The 23929-nt window shown below is 37.2% G+C and overlaps 1 protein-coding gene across 7 annotated transcripts in view; it reads left to right on the plus strand.

Moving 5' to 3' along the window:
• ATXN7L1 (ataxin 7 like 1) overlaps positions 1 to 15178 on the plus strand; it is a 126907-nt gene extending 111729 nt beyond the window's left edge. For 6 of the 7 annotated variants that reach the window (XM_026058987.1, XM_026058990.1, XM_026058989.1 and 3 more), the window contains 4 exons: positions 24 to 145; positions 3722 to 4655; positions 9110 to 9184; positions 9355 to 12497. In XM_026058987.1, coding sequence (XP_025914772.1) covers positions 24 to 145; positions 3722 to 4655; positions 9110 to 9184; positions 9355 to 9597 — 1374 coding nt within the window. In that variant the 3' untranslated portion in view covers positions 9598 to 12497. The other variant, XM_026058994.1, reaches the window with a different exon arrangement.
• Positions 15179 to 23929: the final 8751 nt, after the last annotated feature.

Genomic DNA, 23929 nt, shown 5'->3' on the forward strand with positions numbered 1-23929 from the left:
ACCGAAACATTTTTTTCTTTCAGTTTTGTTCATATGGCAGTCGCTTAATGGGAAGAGGGTACTATGTCTTTGACAGAAGATGGGACCATTTTCGATTCGCACTAAACTCCATGGTAGAAAAACACTTGAATTCACAGATGTGGAAGTAAGTGAGAGTTTTATAATTGGTGGGTAGTTTAATATTTCTAATTTTGTAAAAGTTTTAAATTAAACACTCCATGGGAAGCATTTTTAAAGTTACCTTTGCATTAAGTCATGCTAGTAGTATGAATACAAGTTTTCACTTTGCTGTTAAAGAATATGCAGCACAACAGAAGACCAAGCTTCTATTCTGAAGTAAATTTCTGTCAGATTTAAGACTTAGGACTGGTGGGTTTTTTCGTTTTGTTTTGTTTTTTTTAAGTTCCTCCATATCTAGGGAGAAGGAGTAGTTCTGTTAACATTTTAAGTGCATTAAAGCTCAGTGTTTTCTGGGTTTGGAGAGGTATGTCTTGCTATCATATAGCTGTACTACACATAGGCTGGTTTCTACCTGAGACTTGGTAAGAGGCCTATAAGTTATTCTTGACATCATGGACATAATGGTAGAGAGACTAGAAAAATGCACCGATGTACCTAATCTTTACTGAACTGTACAAAATTGTCTCTACCGAAATAAACATATCAAACAGTTCTTTTCTCTGCTGTTAAAACAGCTCTGGAGACTGCTGACCAGTCAACAGATTATGAAGAGCATAATCAGGGGACCTTTGCATGCTGCTCTTTCCTTTCCCTCAAAATTGGATGGGAAACTTTTTTATACTTGTATCACACATCAGATTTCCTATTCAGCCTTTGCTCCATAAGATTCTTGTGTGAAAAGGAATTCACTAGACCTTTGCCAGAGTGTGTAAGATAGCATAAGTGTGTGGGTTTTTTTGTTTTTGTTTTTTCGTTTGTTTAAGTCCAGCGTCCTCTAAACTCACTGGCTTTGAGGTCTTAATATTCTATTCATGACTGCATATTGAACACACAACACCTCTGTATCATATACACAGGTTCCAAGCACTATAGGCCTTGGCTACACGCATGCATTAAAATAGACTTTACTACTAAAAATATATATATATAAAAAAAAGCTAATTGAAAAAATTAATTATTTGAAAGCTTCATGGGATCTACAGATATGTGGGTTTTTTTGGTTTTTTTTGTATTCTGCTATGGAACATGCATATGTCTTCCACTATAATGACACTAAAGTGCAGTGTTTCATGTTACTGTTTATCAGGACTGTGTTATATTCATTGGATGGCAGCCATTAGATAAACAAGGTTTGATTTTTATTTGAATATATATTTTGAAACACTAAAGCTTGGCTTGTCTGACTAACCTGGTAACTTGATGATAACTGCTACTACCCTGGGAGACCTATTTTGGAAATGGGTGGGTTTGCCATAAAAGGGCCAGTTTCGTGTTCGTTTATTCAGCTAGTGCTTGATCTGCAAGGGGGTCCTCTCTTCTAATTTGTAAATTTGGCTGTTTACTAGTCTGCCACTCTGTTTTACCTTCCACAAATAAAACTAATTTGATGTCTCCAAACAGAAAGATGAAAGGTTTTTATCTATTGGTTTTGTTTGTCAAGAGAAAAGACATTCATGCATCTGAGAAAATGTCACTAGTATCACCCCTATCATGAAAAAACAAAAACAATTTCCATATTAGTTCGGTGATACAAGAAATAAACAGGCCTCATCCTGCTCTGACTAAATCCAGTTCTAAATGTTTTTTTCAAATTCTAGCTCTTTCTGAAAAGTCTAATATTGTAACGAATTCCATCAATATTTGTTTACAGAACACAAGAAGCTCACAGTGCTTGATCCCTGTTGTATTCTTCTGTTATCCTCAGCCCTCCTCTGGATTTATCTTTTCTTGTCTTTCCCAAGCAGGGGCATGTGTAAAGCTGCTATTTTATAACTGATGCTAGTGCAGCTCTGTAGCTGTGGCTCATCCAGCTGAGACAAGGGGTAAAGAGTGCAAGGTCAAATTTTGAGAACAATAGTAACACTTAAGAAGTACTTTCATCCCTAGTTCTCAAAGTATTTTACAAAGGTGGCTAAGAATTACTGGCCCTTCTTTACAAATAAAGAAACTGAGGAACGGATCTTGTAAGCAGCTTTGTTCAAAGTCATGTAGCAAGTCATGGGCAGCAGAACTTGCTCATTTTTGGCTGCAGAGATTGTATGTAACCCCATATGTATTTCTGCTGTGAGCATTGTGTTCTGAGAGTCTCCATAAGAAGAAGAGCAGGAGAGAACACCTGTAATTAGGATTTGATTTATAATAAAACACTAACACCCCAGAAAAGATTGATTAGGAATACTTCTTTGAGGGCAAGAGTAGGTCTCTAAACATTGAAAAGGTGTCAGCATTAAGGATAGCAAATGCTGAGTTATGGTGATGTAGAGGATATTAGCCAAGAGAAATAGAACTAAACTGAGAATTATATCTTAGTCTAAATGATGAAAAAAGACCACGTAATAATTTTGCAAGGGACATTATGGAAGTCTGGTTCTTTGTTAATGCTGGACTATATAAAGCAATAAAAGATGTACTACTAGTGGCTGAGTAGAAAGGAAGTTGAATATAGCCTACTAATTTCACAGGTGATATTATTATGTTTTATTCTCTGAATAGTATTCAACTCGTTATAGAGCTTACAAACATTGTTTAATATTCTGTCAATTTTTCAGTATCAGTGAAACTAATAAATAATTTACCTAGCTAATCCCGACTAACCAGTTCTCAGATGGGCCGTTGGGAATAGTGCATTGGGAAAGGGATGAACTAAATTACCTGATTCCTCTTTTCCCCCTTTAACCTCAGTGATAAAGTGATTCACAAACCCCAGAACTGACTCAGTTGCGACCCTCATCAATCTAACTTGTAAGTTTAGGTTAATATTTAAACTGTTCCACAACTTGCACTTTCAAGCAAAGCACATACAATGAATGAAACATAGTGACTAGCATGTTTATAGGTCTACTATCAGGCATTTTATTCGCATTTTTTTAATTGTTTTGTAAAATAGGAGAGGAAAAAGGAAACTAAATCTGTAAGAAAGTGCTAAAGGGCAACATCATACACTTAATTGCCACATGGGGCCCTTGTGCTGAAGTGGAGGACAGTTCTGGATTAGTGGAGGTACTACAAAGGATAGGAGTCATGTGCCATGACAGAATTTTGTAGGGAAAATTATGATGCATAGTTCTTTACCTAATCTTCTGTCAGGTCTCCACTACCTTCATAGAATTAATGTGCCTCATTTTAAAATAAATTTTTAGGAAAATATACTTCAGGATCCAGCCTTACTGAATCCTTACAATATTAAAACACATGGGTCGGTCTTTTTTATTTTATTTTATTTTTTTTATTAAATCCCAAAGAACTTAATATTTGAATTGCAAGTTTAGAAAGAAGAACAAAAATCAGAAGTAAAAACATTTTAAGCTGTTGTAGACTGCAGAGCTTATTTTGCACTGTGAATATTAAAATATATGTGATTGGTAGAATAGGGGTCATAATTAGAATGACCTAGGTTTGACTTTTTTAATAACTTGGTCCTTCCAGGAAGTTATTTCCTATCTTCATTGTTCAGGTGGAAATTCTTAGGCAGAGTGAAAAATACATATCTAAATCTCTTTGTTTGTTTGTTTGTTTTCCCCCTTCCCACCGCCCTCTTTAGGAAAATTCCTCCTGCGGCAGATAGCCCCATGCCTTCTCCAGCAGCACATGCCTCCACTCCTTTTCCAGCATCAGTCTTGCAGCCTTTCAGCAACCCTAGTGCAGTGTATATTCCTTCAACGCCTATCAATTCAAGAATCACCTCTTCTTACATAATGACATCAGCCATGTTACCAAATGCAGCCTTCGTGACAACGTCGGATACGAATTCGATTATGTCACACACTACAGCTTTTCCTCATGTGGCTGCAAGTTTAAGTATCATGGACTCAACTTTCAAGGCGCCATCAGCTGTGTCACCAGTGCCAGCAGTCATCCCTTCCCCATCCCACAAGCCATCCAAAACAAAAACCAGCAAATCCTCAAAAGTTAAAGACCTGTCATCTCGTAGTGATGAGTCTTCAAGTAACAAAAAGAAAAAGCCGCAGTCGTCGTCTTCGTTATCTTTGCAGACATCTTCCTCATCTTCATTTTCAGGGTCCCACAAAAAGAACTGTGTCCTGAACCCCAGTTCAACTTTGAACTCCTATCAGGCTACATCTTCCTATAACAGTATGTCTGTGCACAATACAAATAATGGAACAAGCCCACTCAGTGCCAAATCGGAGCCCTCAGGACGGACTTCATTATCAAGTAGTTCAACAGACTCAGTAAAACATATGAGCATGGTAGTAAGCAGTATTGACTCTTCTAATTTGTCTGTATCCTCTCTTGTGCACCACTCGGGGGACCACTCCCTGGGAGCACATAATGCAGTGTCTTCTCTACCCCTTTCTTTCGACAAATCAGAAGGAAAAAAACGTAAAAACTCTAGTTCTAGTAGCAAAGCCTGTAAAATCACTAAAATGCCTGGTATGAATAGTGTTCATAGAAAGAGCACTGCCAACCTTATTTCTGCGGTGCCAGATCCTACAAGCAGCTCCATCTCTCGGCAGGTAAGGGACTCTTCCAGTTGTTTTCTTGCGGGTCATGTTTGACTTATTTGAAATATTTCTTGCATTATGAAAAAGACAGTATAATGTTTGCCTCAGATTGTTTTTAATCACACTATTTATTCCATAGGTTAATACAGAAACATATTTGTATTTATTTTGTACCCATTATGGGAAGATGCTTTGAGTGTACAAAAAGCATTTATACTATATTAAAATATTTTTATAACAAATTTTATTCAATGAATAAAGTAGCCATTTGTATCTTTGAAAGTAAAATTGAATGTCCAGAATGGTTAAATAACTTACAGAAATTAATTTCTTATCTTAAATCTGGTCTCTCTGAAATAAATTGTCTGTTACTAAAACAGGAAGATAAGAGTCAGCATTTCTGTTCATTTGTTTCTTTTCCCAAACTTGTTACTGATTCATTTTGTAATGTTATGTAAGTCACCTCATTTCTCTCCTATGTAAACTGCTTACATCTACCTTTTCCTTGGGGGGAATCTGAGATGCTGGACCTAAGATGCTGTTTCCTGTTTGAAAGTGGAAAAAATTAAGAAATTAAAATACTAATCCGATGGCCTTTAATGGACAGTTGGGGGGGGTTAAGTGCGCAAGTGTTCAGAATATTGAAGTCAGAGCAATAGATAAGGTTGCAATCTCTTATGTCATTGTCACCAACGACAGAGCTTTGATTTTATTTATTTATTTATTTCAGATCATGATGCTATATAAGGACAAAAGTATAAGATATGTGAATTGATAAATTTTGGTGAAACACTGCCAATATTATCTATATAATGATCTACTGTTAATTCTGCTAATGTGTACAGTACTCTGCAGTGCAGAGAAAACAAAGCTTGACCCTAACCTCTGGAAGGCAGTGAGAAACAGAGAAAACAGTATACCTTAGAAAATCTAGAGTAGGTAGCTTAAGACATTTTTTTTTGTTTCTGAACACTCATGAAACTCTCACTTCCTGAAGACACAGGTCATAAAATGAGATTTGGGAATAGGATAATATCTTGGGCAAGGCAATCCGTAGATGATAGTAGCAGACAGGAGTGGAAGGAATGAACAAGTTCTGACACTTTTGTAGCAGGCAGAGTGACAGTCTCAGAGTGGCTTAACAAGTATATTTTCTCTTTCCTACTCCCAGTAGAGATGCAGCTGAGATGATCTGTTTGGCTTTTAAAAATGGATAATGGCATTGTCTTTCTATTCTAAGCCTTTTAAATCCATGTTCTGCAATCAGAACTAATCTTTAAGTCACCAGTCATTTACAGCATGCTGTAAATTCATCATTCTGTCACACATCTGATATTTGAAATGTAAGCGTACCCTAAAAGATTAAATTGCCCTGAGACACGGTATCTCAAATGGGAAGAAAAAGTAACTGCAGATTGTTACTTTGGTACGTATACTGGTTGTAAGAAATGGACTGCATCCTCTTTTCACAGTACATAGACTGTATCTGTAGATTGTGCAGTCTGCAGAAGTCTTATAGATCTATTCAGGAGGTCCTGAGTTCAAATTCTAACTCTCTCAGTGACTTGGCATGTTACCCTGGGACGTTCCTGTTCCAGTTTGTGGTGTATTTCAGCACGCTGCACAATAATGGAAGTAAATAAACCATAAAGAATCAATTAGAGGTCCTTTTTTAATATCTGTGAATATGTAATTTAAACTAATAATCTTCCCTTAAGTGAGAGGCTAGATATATATAATGACTGTTATGATATAAGGATATTTAAACATGATAATTTTATATATATACATATGTGTGTGTGTTTGTGTATAAAAGTAGAGTCATACTTTCCTCTCAATGCTGCCTTTGGAGCTACACTAATAAACAAAAATAGGAAGTAAAGTGGAGTTGGTTGTATTTCAGATTTCTGATTGGTAGCTAATTGTCTTTGTGACAAGGATACTGAATTGTATGCTATACAAAATAGACATTTCCTACTTTATTTGTGCTGTAAACAAATGACATTTGTACCCACATAAACATATGGGTCAAATAACATTGTGTACTCTACATGTAAGTATTAAAACTCTGGAGAGCAGAATATTTTAAATCACTTTTAAGATCTATTATTTTGATTTTCTGTGTTCTAGAAATGCAAACACAGTAAAAATTCCACACCAAAAAAAATCAGTGTCACTTAAAATCTTCCTCCTGTTCCCTGATGTAAATTAAATTAAGGGAGTAAGAGCACTGAAAAAAAGCTCAAGTGACTGGTGATAGGCTCTGGAACTGTTCTAGTCTAACTCAAGTCTGGCCCAGGTAGATAGTATCTGAAAGTCTTAATCATTTGGTTTTGAAGTATACTTTACTTTATAAGAAAAGAATTTGACTCCTGGCTTCATCCTAATCCTTTTGAAATGGTTTTCCCATCATTAAAGACCCAACACAACTGGGAATTCATTCTTATTTTTATTGAGTGTCATAACTGTTCAGTCTGTCTGAATTACCCTTCTGCTCTTGAGTGCAGGCCCTCCAGCTCCGAATTACGGTGTGCCAGTAAACCAGCTCGAAGCAGCATGCATTGCTGCAAGCTGTGTTGCTCCTTGCTTTGTTTGTATTATGTAGAGAATCAGTCTGTTAGCCTTAGAAGCACTGAATGAATGAAAGCCTGCAGAGGTATATTTTACTCCCTTTCATGATTCTAGTATCTCAGCAAGTCGATTTCTTAGTGGCTATTCTTTCATGTTTAAAATGGGGATGTACTTGTACTCTATTGTAAAGAGTTTTCACATCCAAGCTTTAAAGGGCTTTATGAGCATCATAATGATGGATGTAAAGAAGAAAGATTGTAAATCCTCACTTCTGTTGAAAAATGACAGACTTCATGTGTTTTACCTGTTAATATTATTCAGGTGCCGTTGCAGGTTTGTAATGATGTTCTGAATGGTTAGGAAGGATTTTACAAGGTTGTGTGTCTTTTTTCAAGATTTGCACATCAAAAAAAGCCTGATGTAGCACATTACTACTTAGAGAAGAGCAGCTGTGGCACACAAACAAAAAGCTGAAGGTGAACAGAGTAGGCAGAGCCCTAGCTTTTAATCTTTGTGCACCACAGGAACTGCCTATTACACATCAAAATTGACTGTGAAAACTTAATATATTTCTTTTGGATAGAATGTGAATAGAAAAAACTGTTCTAAACAGTCACCATGAGAAAGGGCAGTAGCATGGATATGGATACAAAAGCTACCTTCTACAGTATAAATCAAATGACGAAATAGCAAATGATGTTGCAAAAAGGAAGGAGAAAAACCTAATGTTGGTCAAAACCCTCCAAACCAATGCCTAAGTCCCATACATTCAGTAGGAAATTCACAAATGCATTTCTCACCATGTTTAAAAGACAGGTTCTTACTACCTCTCCATCAAATGATTAAAGTTGAAATTACTTGAAATCCATTGATCATGTAAATAACTATTCAAAATCTAGTCATCTGCAATTTATAGGTAGATGTCCATAGTTAATTCTGTATGAGCCTTTTAATCCCTGGGAAACTGTTTCTTTGACTCAACAGCTATCTCCCCTTTTTGTGTTGCAATAGAAATATCTATGGTATATTTATGGGTCACTGTGGAAAAAAATAAGAGAAATTGCTCTTGCAGAGTGTTATAATTTCTCAAGGACTGAAATATGCATGTGTTTTACTACAGTATTTTAATTAAGTACTTTTTAAATGTGTGTGTATACACACTATTAATTTGCAGTCATTCCCAAAGAAATCTCTGATCCAGTAAATTGATATAATTGCAAATTTAAACCTCTGAAGTTTGACTCTTCTGGTTTATTATTGCTCAATAAAGCAAATATTAAGACTCTCTATGCGGAAGAAAATGGAGTAATTTAAGGCATGTTATTGGTGCTTGGCCACTTGCTTTAACCCTCTGACCCCCAAGGTGGGGGGAGGCCTCCTGGGGAGGAGTTCTGTGCCCGTGCACACTCTGTGCTCTGTCGGTTGCTGCCTGGCTGCACAAAGTTACTCTGCCATCTCGATGGGACTCCAGCCCTGACAGCCCCTCTCTGCACACGTTGTGCCAGGCATAGTTTAACTATGAAGGCTCTTACAAGATGCACATGCTGAAGCAGCCATCTCTAATCAGTTTGTATCTCATGTCAGACTGGTTACAACATTAACTAAACCAGACACCTGAAGTGGGTTTTGCAACCTATATTCTCTGTTAGCATTTCTGATGTTGTTTTCTGATGTTTATCTGCCTTTTAAGAGTTTATTTAAAGTATACAGGCTCCAAGGGATAATTATGATTATATCTGAAGAAGTATGTTTTAAAATATGGAATAGCAAAAATACCTATGTTCCAAATGCAAAGCAATTAGTACCACTTTACACAGGAAAGAGAAGGCCATTACTAGCATGTGCATTCAAGTGACAAATATTCCTCTCAATACTGCTCAATTAATGTCTTTCAGATTGGAAAAAATAGCAGTGTAGCTTTGTCACAATCCAGTCCGTCGAGTACATCAAACCCGGTACACAACAGACAAGTAAGTTGCTTTAAAAAACAGATGTACTTAAGTAATCTTTCAAGTGGTTTTGAATTATTATGGAAAGCCTTAAAATACAATCTCTTTATAAATACATTTCTTTATAAATCAAAGCTTTTTTCAGTGAACTAATTCTAGATTTTTTTCCTCTCATTTAATATTTTGTGCAGCTGTTTTCCCCTCTAAGATTGGAGTTTTCTGCTTGTTTTTCACCACCTGTAATATGCTTCAAGTTATCTTATGTGCTGCCCACTGGCTGTTCCTTTGGTCATGAAAAAGCTGGCAGCAGCAGCAGAAACTGTATCCCCTCAGGATCCAGCCAAGCTAATGCATTTTTTTTTTTTAACTTCTCCTGTCAAGCAAGCTGGCACAGCAAAGTCCCAAAACAGGTACAGAAGGGGCAGCATTTATAAACAGGCAAAAAGGGAAACAGGACAGAGAGAAGACGGGATTTGACTATTCAGCGAAGCTAAACTAAGTATCACAGCCCAATATGAATTCCTCTTAAAGTGTAAGAAATCCTTATCACTCCCACCATGCCTGTTTACCACACAGATTAGTAGACAGGTAATTTTGTTACCTTCTGTTTTGAGGACTCATGGTTTGTTTTTGTTTTTTTTTTTTTTTTAATCTGGCCTTTACTGTTTGACTTTCCAAGTTTGGTAGTTTATCAGAAATTCATTATCAGAATTTTTGATATGAACAAGGTTTCCCACCTCACTAAGGTGTAGTCACAAGTAAGCTAAAATTCCTATTCCAGAGAATTTTCTTGTATGACCATTCAGTATCTTAGAATTGTTATGTATTCTAAATTATACAGGAGTAGTTATTCCAAATAGCTGTGCTGTTTAATTTCTCCTATGTAGACAAAGCAAAAGATAAAGAGCAATAATAGTAATTATCATTATGATAACCCACAACATTGTCCCCATTAAAAATATTCTGAGTCACTCCCATCTTGTGATGAACTGCCAAATAGTAAAATAATTTTTATCTCTTTTGCTACTGGATGCAAATGAATATAGATATGGAAGAACAACTACATTTAAAGGAAAACAATATGGAAAATCCATTCACACCAAAATGCTTCTATGGACTGGCATTTTTCTGTGTGAGACACTGTGTTACCAGCTGCTGGTAACAGGCATGGGATAAATCTGTTTTGAAGTATAACCCTTTTTGCTTTAACCTCCTCCTACTGTATTTGTATAAAATATACACTACCCTAGGAACAGAGTTTGTTGGGTAACTGTTGCCTAGATCCCATGGGAAAACCTAAGAGTACAAAACATTAATTTTCTGGCAGCCTTATGTAAACAGAGACTATTACTGAACTTTTCACCTGCCTGTTTCTGTAACTTTATGAAAAAAGAAGTGTTTGCTTGTTTTTAGCCCCAGAGAATCTTTAGTGTTAAAAATGTGCTTCTATCAGTTTAGCAGTTGAAACTGGAGCTCAGAATAAAAATAAAATTAGATGTATTAGGTTTTATTAAATGTTTGGCTTTTTTAAACCCTAACACAGAATTTTAGTATTTTGAACCATAAATACTGATTACCTATCTAATGAATGCTTGTCACAACCAAAATAAATTTGAGCTGCTTTGACAGCTTTCATCTCCAATTTGGCAACTGTATAGTCTCTGAATAAAATTTTAGGCTTAAACTGTGCAGTAATGTTTCTTTATAAAGTTGTTATTAATTAGATAATAATAAGTGGGAAGTATATGCTGTGGCAGTCAAGGTATTATTACGGCAGCCTGAGCTCTTTTGCTCTTAACAGCAGTGTTGTTATGATAATCACAGAATCCAAGTGAGGCAAGGTCTGTTGGCAGAGATGATCTCTATTATTACACAGGGTGTTACAGTTGGAAAAAACAGCCAAGTTTTCATGAATTCAAGTCTGAACAACAGGCTTTAAACAAGTCAGTTGAAATCAAATTGCAACTTCAAGCTAAGTATGAGTTTAGAACAGTTACTCTGGACTTGCATTCACTATGTTAATTGGTTAAGCAGTTTGTCAGAGAAGGTAGTTGTTGTCTGTGGAGCAAAGGGGGAAGTCAGAAGGGGAGGAGAAGATTCTTATTTCTCAAGAAAAGGGCGAGGGGTCCTTAACATCCACAGGACATTGAGGGACTATGTGAGAATGAGGCATTTTGAAAATTGTAATGGGCCATAAAACCAGTCTCTCTTTTGAACCTATTATTTCTTGTATGCAGTCCTACTAGGACAGTGAGTTTCCCCACTCTCTTTCTGAAGGCATCCCTCAGAGGCAAGAGGTCACCTGGTAGTGCCGTGAAAGTGACCCACCACGGACAGTTGCCTGTTTTCCATTACTGATTTGTGAGCTAAAGGTGCCTAGTGGCTGTTTGGATTTCACCCAGATAGTTTCTTCTGGTCGTTTGCTACATGTGATGAAATGCATTGTATTCTCAGATACTGCTGTGTAGGACTCATGGACTGTGGTGATACTGTTGTGGAGCCTGTTTGCTGTCTCCTATTGCATTAAACTCGGTCAGGTTAAACTCAGACAATTTGTTCTCAATTCATGTTTAACTTGAACTGCATCTATTTGAGACCTGGCGAAGGGTTTGTATACATAAAAGCTTGTCTGTTTTTCCAACTATTGGTGGTTTAATAAAATACTTTTTCCTACAAACCCTACTTGTTTTTTAATAAACACTAATGGCATGATTTTTTACAGTTGTACAAATACAAGATTGTTTTACAGTCCAATTCACAGTGCCTGTTGATACTATGTACTGAAAGTTTTTTCCTCCAGATTTTATCCTTCTGTAGGTTTATAACTAATCAAATGTTTTTGTCTTCATAGCGTTTTTAGGTGCCTGAATGTGTTAATATTTCAAGACTTCAGTATGCAGTGGTTTTTAAATATTGAGTAACTAGATCATTTTATTAAAGGAAGGTGACATGTATGCCATATGGTGTTTCCTTGTGCCTGAGGTGCTGAATACATGCAGCTGTAGAGGAAAAGATTCTTCAGAGTTGTTGTTTAATTGTTGCTCTTTATTTGTCCTGATACACTAAGCTAACTAACACAAAATTCACCAAAGCATACTAAAAGCAATTTCAAAAGGAAATACCTAGTTTATTCAAAGCAGCTCCTTTTCATGAAGGTCTAATGTAATTGGAGTGGATTCTTTCTCTCTCTTTTTTTTTTTTTTTTAATAGGGATGGAATTTAACTGGGGAACTTAACATAAATTCCTGGTTTTAGTCCTGTGCTATCAGATGCAGATGTTATTAAAGTATTATGTACTGAAAGACATTTTGTGATTTTGAACCTGGCTCTGGTTTCTCTTTTAGAAGACATCAAACCGGACTGGTAGAATAAGGACTCTTCCATAACAAGGAAAAGGAACCAGCCTATAATCTCTAGCTCTCAGCAGCCCTACTCCACAGGGTTTTTCTTTTCTATGTCCTGCAGATGGATTTAACCTTTTATGAATTTGTGGTTTTAAAAAGAATTAAATTTACAGAAAACTGTAATAGTGATTTGTTTAGTTTTTCACTTGTATTTGCCACTGATCTGTGCGTTCTGCTTAGTTATGTTTCATGCCTTTTCAAGCTGTTAGCATTGCAATGCTCCCTTTGTTTCCTTATCACAACACATTGGACATTCCAAAAAAAAAAAAAAAATTCAGATCATGATTTAAATTTATTTTAAATGATCTCCAATTTTTTTTCATTAAATAAAAACTACAGTAATTCTGTATTTAAGCTTGTCCTATGGATAAAATTTGGGTGCATTTCTTAGCAATTTGCAAACAGCTGGGGCACTGCAACTTTAGGGACTAATCCTGACTGGTGCTCTGTACCCACAGCATTTATTAATTCCAGTGGGAACTCTGAGTGTTCAGCCTCTTCCAGGATCAGGCTCTTAAGGAATCTATACTTCAATCAATGCATAGAGGATTTTTGCGCCAAACAACAATTAATGTTACCAGAGGCTCAACATGTAAAATCCCCATATCTTGATGGAGTTCTAGACCCTTAAGATCATAGTACTTGATAACTTAAGTAAACAGTTTGGGTTTGCAAGGACAGGAGTTGAGCAGATTGGTTTGCATTAATAGAATTGCACTGACAGTGTTTCTTATAGGATTACTGAATAATTTTTTAATAAAATATAGATTTTATAATCAGGAAACCAATACTAGGTACTGGGACAATAGTACAGAGGAGTTAATTTTTATTTCTACAGTGTTAAAAGTGCACTTATATGCTGGTTTATTTACATCTTCGGGAAAGGCGAGAGACTGCAAATAGGGAGATTATTACTACTTTCTTTTTTAAAAAAAGAAGGCTTAAGGCAAATTTTAAGACTTAAAAATGTTTAAGCAATTATAAACAAGGCTAGACCCTTTGAAAAAAGTTTAGAAATATTCTTAAAATAAATTTTATAGTGTTAATTTTGTAATAATTTATGTTTTGCTATACTTCAGAGCTAATTGACTGGAATAGTTTCAGAAACAGTATGAAACTTAGGAAAGTTTAAGCAATGTTTATATTTTTAAAATGTTCTTTGGATTATGTTTTTATTGTACATTTCTTCAGACTGAAAAATGTGTACATATCTTTGTTATTTTTGCACAATTTTTGTCTTGTTCAGTTTTAGGAGCAGTACTATGTTGATTTTTTTAATTTATTTTGAGTTATGAAACTGCAGGAGTTTAAAAATCTCAGTAACAAAGTCATCCTCTATAATCAATGAACTGCTATTTCTAGTTGTAGAGGGAAAACAGTGGTTGTGAGATTCAGTGGTTGCTTCTGAGAAATAATGCTAGTCAATTACTGAAGGAGCAATTTTGTAGTTTTAGGAAGTTTTAGCTCTTTCCATGCATCTTTCAATTGGAAAGCTGGAATATGAAGCCTGTCCTTTGAATGCTGCTTAATTTATTTTTTTTTTTCTTTCAAACTGGCTTACAGCTGACAGCATTTCAGGAAAACTAAGCACCAAGTAAAATCCCACAGTATTCTTTCATCATCAAAGAATTGTTATTTAATTTTATATGTATTAAAAATTTCAGCCTGAAAAGTGAAATGGAAATAAATATTTGAAAAAAATGGATATAAACTGGACCAGCCTATAATGCATTATTAGTGTAGCATTCAGTTGGTAGTTATTTTTCTTCCCCATTTGCCTGAAAATCTTGTGATTCGTTTCCAGCAATAGAGGCTCAGAAGCTTTGGTTGTTACACATACGCAATGCATAGGCCCGTCAGCCATAAAAAAGCGACTTGGATAACTTGTATGCCTTCTTTTGTATTGATGTAACAATTGTAAATAGTGCTGATCAACCTTTGTAGAGAATAGTTTATACAGCATATTCTATTATTGCTGATTCTCAGTGAACTATTGTTTTAAAAAAAAAGGAGAAAAAAAGAAATTTTTCTATTTACACCTTATATTTTGTTATGCTGTTGACCCATGGCACTTTAACAAAACTCTGTGGGTTTTGCATAGCTGGTCAGTCATGGGGTATATTAAATAACTGTTGTTGCACAGAAATGAATTTGCACCTGCTATATTGTGCTTTCCTACTACAGATTTTAGAACCTTTTCCAGAAGACTTTTGAAGAAAGCATGTCCAATCATTCTAAAAAAAAAAAAAAAAAAGGCCATACTTGTACAGCCAATTTCTTTTCTACAATCCATATTTTGTAACACTAAGTATTTTCATTCTTTGTCCTGCACCTTTATGTATTAGCAGTATCAAATAGAATTCATTCCATGCTTGTGATAATTGTAAGCAGAATAAATGTCTAAAGTAGGTGTAAATAGTAAATTCTATGGCTTACAGTTTAAAAAAAGGAAAAACAGAACAAACGTATCTGATTGATACTGCCATGGTTCAACACCGGGCCTGGAGATATTCTCTAGTGAGCGATTGTATTTTTGTTTTTTGCTTTATTATTATTATTTTTTTTTGTAACATGGCTTTGTAAATAAAATAATTTATATGTTTGTAAGAAACGAATGGTTTTTGTCATTATTTATCATTACAGAACAAAAATGGTATGTATTAGAAAACTGACAGAGGCTGAAATACATTGTGTGGATAACCAGTATTGAGAATTTGACTGAAGTATTTCAGATGACCTGCCCAACTCTCTGTATAGGGCTGAGTTGCTCTGGGATTATTGCGTTGTTCATATCTAAAGTATTTCTATATTTACGTGTCAGGTCATGTGTCATGATTGGCTACTGAGTTTTTGTACTGATATATCATTTTTAAATTCCTTTGCTTAGCTGTATGCATTTTTACATTCCTTATCAGCGTGAGAATTAACTTTGCTGGAGCTGCTAGATGTAGGAATTCTCACTTTAATTGACATTGCAAATTTATAACAATTTTTTTATAGTTGTTAATGTTAAAAATGCAACTTTTATCTAGGCATTAAGATTCCAGTATCTGTGTAAAGCCTATTGCAATTACAGATGAATTGAGACTTAAATTGTTCATTGCTTGTCAGCTCTGCAGAGAGGAATTGCAATTTTTTCTCTCACAGCAAACTTCCTCTATCTGGGAAAGATGAATGTTTTATGCTCCTTTTTATGAGGTATCTGGAAGGTCAGTCTTGGAGATAGCGTAGGGAAGAAGCTCACACTTACTGTGCGATCTTTTTAAAGGCAAGAAATTGAACTGCAAATTGGGTTTTTGCATGCAAACGCTCAGAACTGGCAGCAAGGATAGATAGTTGTCCTGCATTAGAGAAAACAGTACTTGAAGGAGGAAAATTTTGCCTTCTAGATGAGCAGCTTTTTATGTAATGTCTTACATGTTCTGATGCATGTGCCAAAAGCTAATCCTGAACTTCCTCTTACTGCCCAACTTGTGTCATGGTCTGAACTGTTTCTATTTTGAGAACTCTGGATTTTTTTAATTTTGAGGTTAACTTTTTCAGTATACTGTAGAGAAACTGAACATCATGAACTAGATACTGAAATTTCAGTAATTTTGAAAATTCGGGAGGTTGTGATATTTTGTCTGACAGAGAGTGGTCCCCAAGTATGGCTGAAAAGTGATGTTTTGTTTATAAGATGCTTTGATATTAACTGCAGACAGAAGAAATCAAAACTACAAGCAAAAAAATAGAGTATTGTCCCCACAGGTTTTTAGTTGCTTGCTATCATTGCTCATGGCTAGCAAGGGTCAAGGACCACTAAAGTAAAGTATTTTTTTAAGTATGACTGGGTGAGTCATTTGTTAGCACTTGTAGATTTGTTTTAATGGCTTACAAGCTGTTCTCTATTTGGAATTGGTTTCACTCCCCCTACCGTTTTGTTTTGTTTTGTTATGCAATAAGTATTTTGCTTGTAGCAGAACTTTTACTTGTATTATCTAACATACTCTATATACCCCCAGTTTCTTAGGTAAGCAGATCAATTTACAACTTTTTTGTTCATTGCATTATAGTTTTTATGCTTCTGTTTTTACAAGAGAAGTATTTCTTTTAAAATAAAATTGTTGCTGTCTGTAACCAGTAACTTTTATTCATCCAAATCTGTCAGGATCCACAACTGGAAGAAATGCCAAATAATGATTCCAGAAATATCTGGAGGAGATTCATAGAACAGATTCAGACTTCTGAATACTAGAATGTTGATTTCATGCAAATTTTTATGCTGTTTTGCTCCTGGATTACCTCTTGAAAGCTACTGCTCAAAACAAGTACAGACCTCTTTTAAAACATACTTCCCTAAGTTGAAGAAAGATAAAGCTGATAGTTCAGCAACAGGTCCTTGTCTGCCCTTTGGCTGTATAAGCATGGCAGAAGGTATGCAGTGCTTTCTTGTTTTCATTGTGTAATGCACCACAAATGACACAGGCTAGATTCTTTGATTTTGCTTGTTTATTATAGCTGACCTGCAGAAACATTTAGACCTAGTCTGTGATCTGCTCTCCCCACAAAGGGGCTGTTTAAGGGAAGCTTGACAAAAATAACAATCAGGATCCAGCAGAGCTTGATTTGAGGGTAAAGACACTAGGAGTGATTGCAGGTGATGCAGAACATTCAGCTACCTCATTGCAGATTTCCAGAACCCAAAAGATTTATTTCTGAAATTAAAGCTGGGTTTGATTATTTTGAAGCAGTTACTAGCAAGGGTGATGTGACACCACAAAAAACTAATTTTTCAGAAAACTTGTCTAGAATGATCAAAGGGTGATTCTCCCCCTCTACTCAGCCCTGGTGAGGCCACATCTGGAGTACTGCGTCCAGTTCTGGGCTCCCCAGTGCAAGAGGGACGTGGCACTACTGGAGCAAGTCCAGCGAAGGGCTACAAAGATGATTAGGGGACTGGAGCATCTCTCTTATGAGGAAAGGCTGGGAGAGCTGGGCCTGTTTAGCCTGGAGAAGAGAAGGCTGAGAGGGGATCTTATCAACGTGTACAAGTATCTGAAGGGAGGGTGTCAAGAGGATGGAGCCAGACTCTTTTCAGTGGTGCCCAGCGACAGGACGCGAGGCAACGGGCACAAACTGAAACACAGACAGTTCCATCTGAACATGAGGAAAAACTTCTTCACTGTGAGGGTGACAGAGCACTGGCACAGGTTGCCCAGAGAGGTTGTGGAGTCTCCTTCTCTGGAGATATTCAAAACCCGCCTGGACGTGATGCTGTGCAACGTGCTCTAGGTGACCCTGCTTGAGCGGGGGGTTGGACTAGATGATCTCCAGAGGTCCCTTCCAACCTCAGCCATTCTGTGATTCTGTGTATTTACAGAATACTACGGGTGTAAAAGGCCTGTTGATGTAAACATGATGAATGGCCTGATAAACTGCCAAGTGCAAACCTGTGAGTCCAAAGTGTCCATGTCAGCTATTTCCAGCCTCGCCTCTAGGAGGGAATGGTGACAGAGCCTCCAGGTCCTGGGGGACCTTGGATGTTTGCAAGATCCAGCTGGATAAAGCCTTGAGTAACCTGGTCTGACCTCAAAGCTGACCTTGCTTTGAGCAGGTGGTTGGTCTACAGACCTCTTGAGGTCCCTTCGAGTCTGAATTATCATATGATCCAAATGTTGAGGAAGCAATAATGATGATCTGTCCGCAAGGACTATCCTGTAGGGTCAGTTTCTCAGAAATGCTCCTTTGAGCCTTCTTAGGTATTTTCACAATACTGAGCCTTCTTCATTGCTTGGTCTTAATATTATTCATTAAGTAACTTGGTAGCTATTAGTTCTCAGTAGCTATAATTCCCACTTGGAGCTGCTGATATCTAAGGCCTTATCATTGGCACTCTACTATGTCTTTCCCAGACAGGTACTCCATTGGATTTTTTTCTAAATCTCTCCCTGGAGATGTATCACAGTTTTATTTGAATCAACGTACCTGTTTTGTTTCTGAGACATCATAGAGTGAGGCTGAGAAATTACTGTCTGCTCTAATGAGTCTTATCTTTTTACATTCACAGAAACAAGCACTTCAGATGTTCTGCAAGCATGTTAATCTTTGTTTTTGAAAAATCATGAACACCTTTACACAAAGGATGGCTAACTGTGTAACAGATTACACAGCATTATTTTCTGAATCTGCTATCCCCAGTAATCAGAACATGCTCCATTATAGCACATGCACTGTTACAGCCCATGGGAAGAGTATCTCCATTCTTGACACCTGTGGGAAACCATCTACACTGACATTCACATTCACCAAATGCCGATGCATCCAGAGTGTTGAATCTGGTATAGCAATGCTGACATCAGGAAGTGCTTCAAGACCTCTTCCTGGTAATTATACTTTTATAGGGTACTGACTTAAGTGACTACAGTTAAAATACACGTGTGAACTAACGGTCAAACATAGGAAAAAAGAAGTTACTCTCCAGTAACTTGAGTCTTTAGAGATACACATTCCATGCTTACATTTGCTTCCTAACTGCTTCCCCTCCTCCTTTTTGTAGTTCAAAATGTCTCTTTTTTTGGACTGGGAGGGGTCAGAATAACCAAAGCAATGGAGGTGAACTATGATCTATACAGCCCTGTGTAGCCTGAACTCAGTCTACAGATACTGCTAGGATAAAATATGTCTCTGGTCTTAAGAGCTTGGGGCACAGAGCCACAAGAAGGATATACTATATATTGCAAAGAATGCAGGTTCCTTCTAAGTAACTTCATTTTTCCCTTTGCCTTCAGTAAAGGTCTCACCCAAATACCAGGAAATTAGTTTCTTGGGTTTCATTCAACTGGGAAGTGGCCAGTTCTGTAAGACAGCTGAGTTTCCAAACATTAAGTTACACAACATAAATTACATTTTTACTCTTTGACTCAGAAACAGTAAATGGAAATATTTTTCTAATTCCCAATGTTTAATTCTTCTCAGTATATGACCTTTTGTCAGCAGATATAGTCCTCATTTTGCAGTTGACTGGAGAAAACATTCACAGCTGGCCTCACAATTGCAGGCTCTGATTCTCATGGAGAAGACTGGAAAGGCAACATGGTGGAGCACAAGCAGTTCAGGTTACTTCTGTAGTATGTCGAGGACAATTTATTCACACAGAGTGTTGCTGTGCTAGGCATGCAACTCACAAGCAAGGAAGGTCTGGTGAGGGATATTAGATTGATGGCAGCAGAGACTTTGAAATAGTAAAGTTTTAAGATCCTGAGAGAAGTGAGCAAGATAAATAGTAGAACTGCAACCGAGGAATTCAGGAGAGGAGACTATCTCATTCAGGCACTTTTTTTCTTTGGCAGACTCCCATTGAAGACTGCCCTGAAGGGCAAAGGGACATCGGAGAACTAGTTGAAGCACAAGAACAGTCTATTCTTATGTGCAGAAAGTTGAGCAGGCATGGGAGGAGGCCAGCTTGGTGGAATGAGGAACTCCTGACAGAAATCAAATGCAAAAGGCAAGTATAAGGTAGAAGCAGGGATGGGCTACCCTGGAGGAATATAGAAACATTGCCTGGGCTTGCTGAAACAGAACTAGGAAAGCCAGAGCTCAGCTGGAGCTGAAACTAGTGAGGGACGTGAAGGACAAAATGATTTTCTGTAGGTACCTCAACAGTAGAAGGAAGGCTGAGGAAAATGTGGGCCCTACTACATGGTGCAGGTACCTTAGTGACAAAGGATGGAGAAAAGACTGAGGTACTCAGTGTCGTCTTTGCTTCAGTTTTTATGGTTTGCTACTAGCAGCATTCCTCAGGAGTTAATACTGGGGCCAATAACACTGAAGGTTTTCATTATCATTCTGGATATTGGGATGGGTTGCAAATTTATGGATAACAACAAAAGCTGTCGGGGGAGGGGGGGGTGATTAATACAGTAGAAGCAGGGTTGCCTTCAAAAGGATTTCAATACACTGCAGAACTGGGCTGACAGAAACCTCATGAGGTCAACAAAGGTAAAGGCAAAGTCCTGCATGTGGGAGGGAGGAATAACCCCTTGTAACTGAACAAGCTGGGTACTGATTGGCAAGAAAACTGCTCTGTAGGAAAAGGACCTGGGGTGGTCCTGGCAGACCAGCTGCATGTGAGTCAGTGGTGGGCCCCTGTGGTGATGAAAGCTAACCACATACCTGGCCACAAACGTAGGCAGTAGCCTGGGAGAAGTGATTAGCCCTGTCTGTTTTGGCACTTTAGAGACTGCATCTGGAGTACTGTGCCCAGTTGTGGGCTCCACGGTACAAGACATTGGCATACTCAGCTGAGTTCAATGGAGGGCCACCAAGATGAATAGGAGCTGGAGCATACGATGTATGAGGAGAGATTGAAAAAGAACTGGTTTGTTCACTTGTAAGAAGAGAAGATTTAGGTGGGGGGGAATCTAACTGCTGTCCTGAGCTATATAATGAGTGGTGGTAGAAAAGATGGAGCCAGACTCTTTCTGGTGATGCACAGCAAAATGGTAAAGAAGGAATAAACAAAAGATAGAGAAAGGAGATTTCTGGTTAGAGGTAAGGAAGAAATTCTTTGTGTTGCGGTCAAACACTGGAACAGGGACTCAGAGAGGTTGTGAAATCTCCATCTTGGAGACAGAGAAAACTTGACTGGACAAGTGAAAGAAAATATCCCACACAATGGAAAGGTGTAATGGGGCTCTTTCAAAGAAGCTACAGAAATGGCACCACCCATTCACCACAGCTCCAGCCTTGTTCCCTAATACAGAGTGCTTTGTAATGCCCATGTGGAGCAGGAGCACAGGCAGGCAAAGCATTCAGGTGAGCTGCTGCTCAGCATGTTCACACTACGTATAAAGCAGACCTAGGCATCTTTCCAGCACTTATCGCTCCTGTTTCCTCCCACAGCCTTAGATGTTATAGTTTTTTACATCCCAATTTGGAGAGAGAAAAAAAAAAGTCCATCTGCCTGTTTTCCTCAGCAAGCCAAATGCCTGCTCTGCAACCAGCTTCAGCTATCTGTCCTACAGTCCCAATTCCTCTGTTACAATCTTTGAGATTCTAGGTAGTCTAGTCATATGTGATAAGATAAAAGGCTTAAGCTATTAACAATATTCTGCAAAAAGCTCAGCTTCTGTCACAACAGATATCAACTCTTTCAACCAAAATAAATTTAAAATAACCAGGACACTTTAAATACATGAAAACAGATTTGATCCTTGAGTTCTTGATAAAAAACTTAATTAGCAGCATCTCTATAAAGAAGCCAAAAAACTTTCTGATGACTTATCAAATCACATTTTGAACTAGATATTCAATCCCCTCCCTACAATAATGTCTGAGCTTTTCACAAATTGTCCTAAATTATCATACTTTTAGAACTCATGTATAGCTGATACTCTCATATGAACCAACAATAATAAAATCCCTAGATGATGTATTATCAGAACATATTTTCAAGGAAATAAATTGTGCTCTCCTAAAAATGAATTTAAATTAAAAATTGTATTCCTAGTAGTAGATCAAATTTTTTTGAACCATTTCCCATAGAAACATACTTTAACCCAAAATTCCAGTGCTAGTGTTTATGCTTAAAATTTCAGTCTTCAACACATGTTTAATGATGGTTATCTTTGTTGACCACTAGAGGAGAAACTTTCTTTGCTAAATGCTGTTTTCCCCCCCAAACACTGACATACCTTTCTTTCTCTCCAGTCTTTTGTTTGCTCCTCCTTTCTTAGTCAGTCTTCCTATCCTTAGGTTCTCCTTTCCACAGAAACATTCTCCAGGTCTTTTTTTCTCCTCTGCTGGCCAACTCAGTCTCTTGTTTGTACTTTTCTGCACCTCAAACTACACATTCTCCCATCTCACTTCCTGTAGGAAAAAGCCTTTGTTATTTCTTTGCAAGTTCTACTGAAAGTGATATAAAAGTGAAATACAGGACTGGATTCAGTAACTAACTATGAACTGTATTCCTTAGGAGATGAAGATTTCCAGTACTGCCAGGTTGCTGCCAAGGGAGGTAAAAGTTATGAACCTACAGTTCCTCTAGCCCAAATTAAGACTTCTGGGAGATGGCATAATCTGTTAAAAAAATATACTAAAGAATAGAGAGAAAATGTAGTTATACTGTCTCTGCAGTTTTGAATGTTGCCTTTCTCCCACTGTTTCTCTAACAAAAATAGGTGGATTCGATTAATATTTTGTGATATTTCAGTTTTGGGAAATAGTTAAATATGGATAGTACTAGAATTAAGTTTCAAAGGAATTCCATTTTCTTCACTATATGCCCATTTATTATTGTTTATTTTTCATTTGATGGCAGATGGGTATCTATCTTCCTAGATTTGCTTGAATTTTCTTTTCTTAGTGGGACACTTTATTACCCAATGTGAGTAGGAGAAAGATAATCATGAGGTTCTTTCATGTCTGTTCTGCTGTTTACAGTCTATGCTGCAAACCTAAATAATGATTTTAAAAAGTAGCCATGTTTCTTACTCTTTGTTGCTACTCATTGATTTTACACAAGAGAGTTATCTTTCTACAGGCGATCTTTTCAAATACTACAGGATATTAGAAGATCTCTAAAGAGTTTGTTTTGTGCTGCATGATTTCTCTTGACAAACATATCAAGGCCAAGTTTCACAACATACAGAGGACAGACTCCAATTTCCTGTAGAGGTAGCTTTGCTTTATAACTTTGGGATGTAAAGTAAAGCTAAAAAATGATTGTGTGGCACTAGTATTATTTCTGTAGTTAGCATGCATTACTAGATGCCACTAGGTGGCATCTAAACATTTTGCTATCCACTCACATTTACTAGGATTAAGTAAAAACACCTTTAGCAAGCGCGTCCCGGCAAAGGAAGAAAAATGGGAAAAAGTAAAAGGTGTAGACTGCATTACCACATATGAAAAAAAAAATGCGGCTGGAGTAGAAAAGAGTGGCAGAAATGTTAAATTCAATACTGTGGAAGTTGCTCTTCCCTTGAATTAATGCAAGCGTGGTACAAACTAGTAATTTTGCTGGAAGCAATGATTTTCTGTTCTAGTGCAAGTATAATGAAATCTAGGCAAATTAATTTTTGCTTACCGATTAAAGCAGGTACTGTACAGACAATAAAGTCTCAGTAATCATCTGATGTACTAGCGTTAGCTCTTTCTCCTGGTCTAATAATTTGTATGAACTTGTCCACTATATTGATACCATGCCAATTCTGAGAGAATCAGACGAAAAAAATCCCAGTGTTTCATGCCCTAAGTCAGCTCCCTGACTCGCCTCCCCCCCCCCCCGGCCACGCGCACGCGCACACACGCTCTTTACTGCTTCATACCCCCGGTCTGAGCTATTTCCTTAATCTCTCGCTAGCGAAAAGCTTCAGAAACG

The sequence above is a fragment of the Apteryx rowi genome, unplaced genomic scaffold (assembly GCF_003343035.1).
Source record: "Apteryx rowi isolate R43461 unplaced genomic scaffold, aptRow1 scaffold_151, whole genome shotgun sequence".
Lineage (NCBI taxonomy): Eukaryota > Metazoa > Chordata > Aves > Apterygiformes > Apterygidae > Apteryx > Apteryx rowi.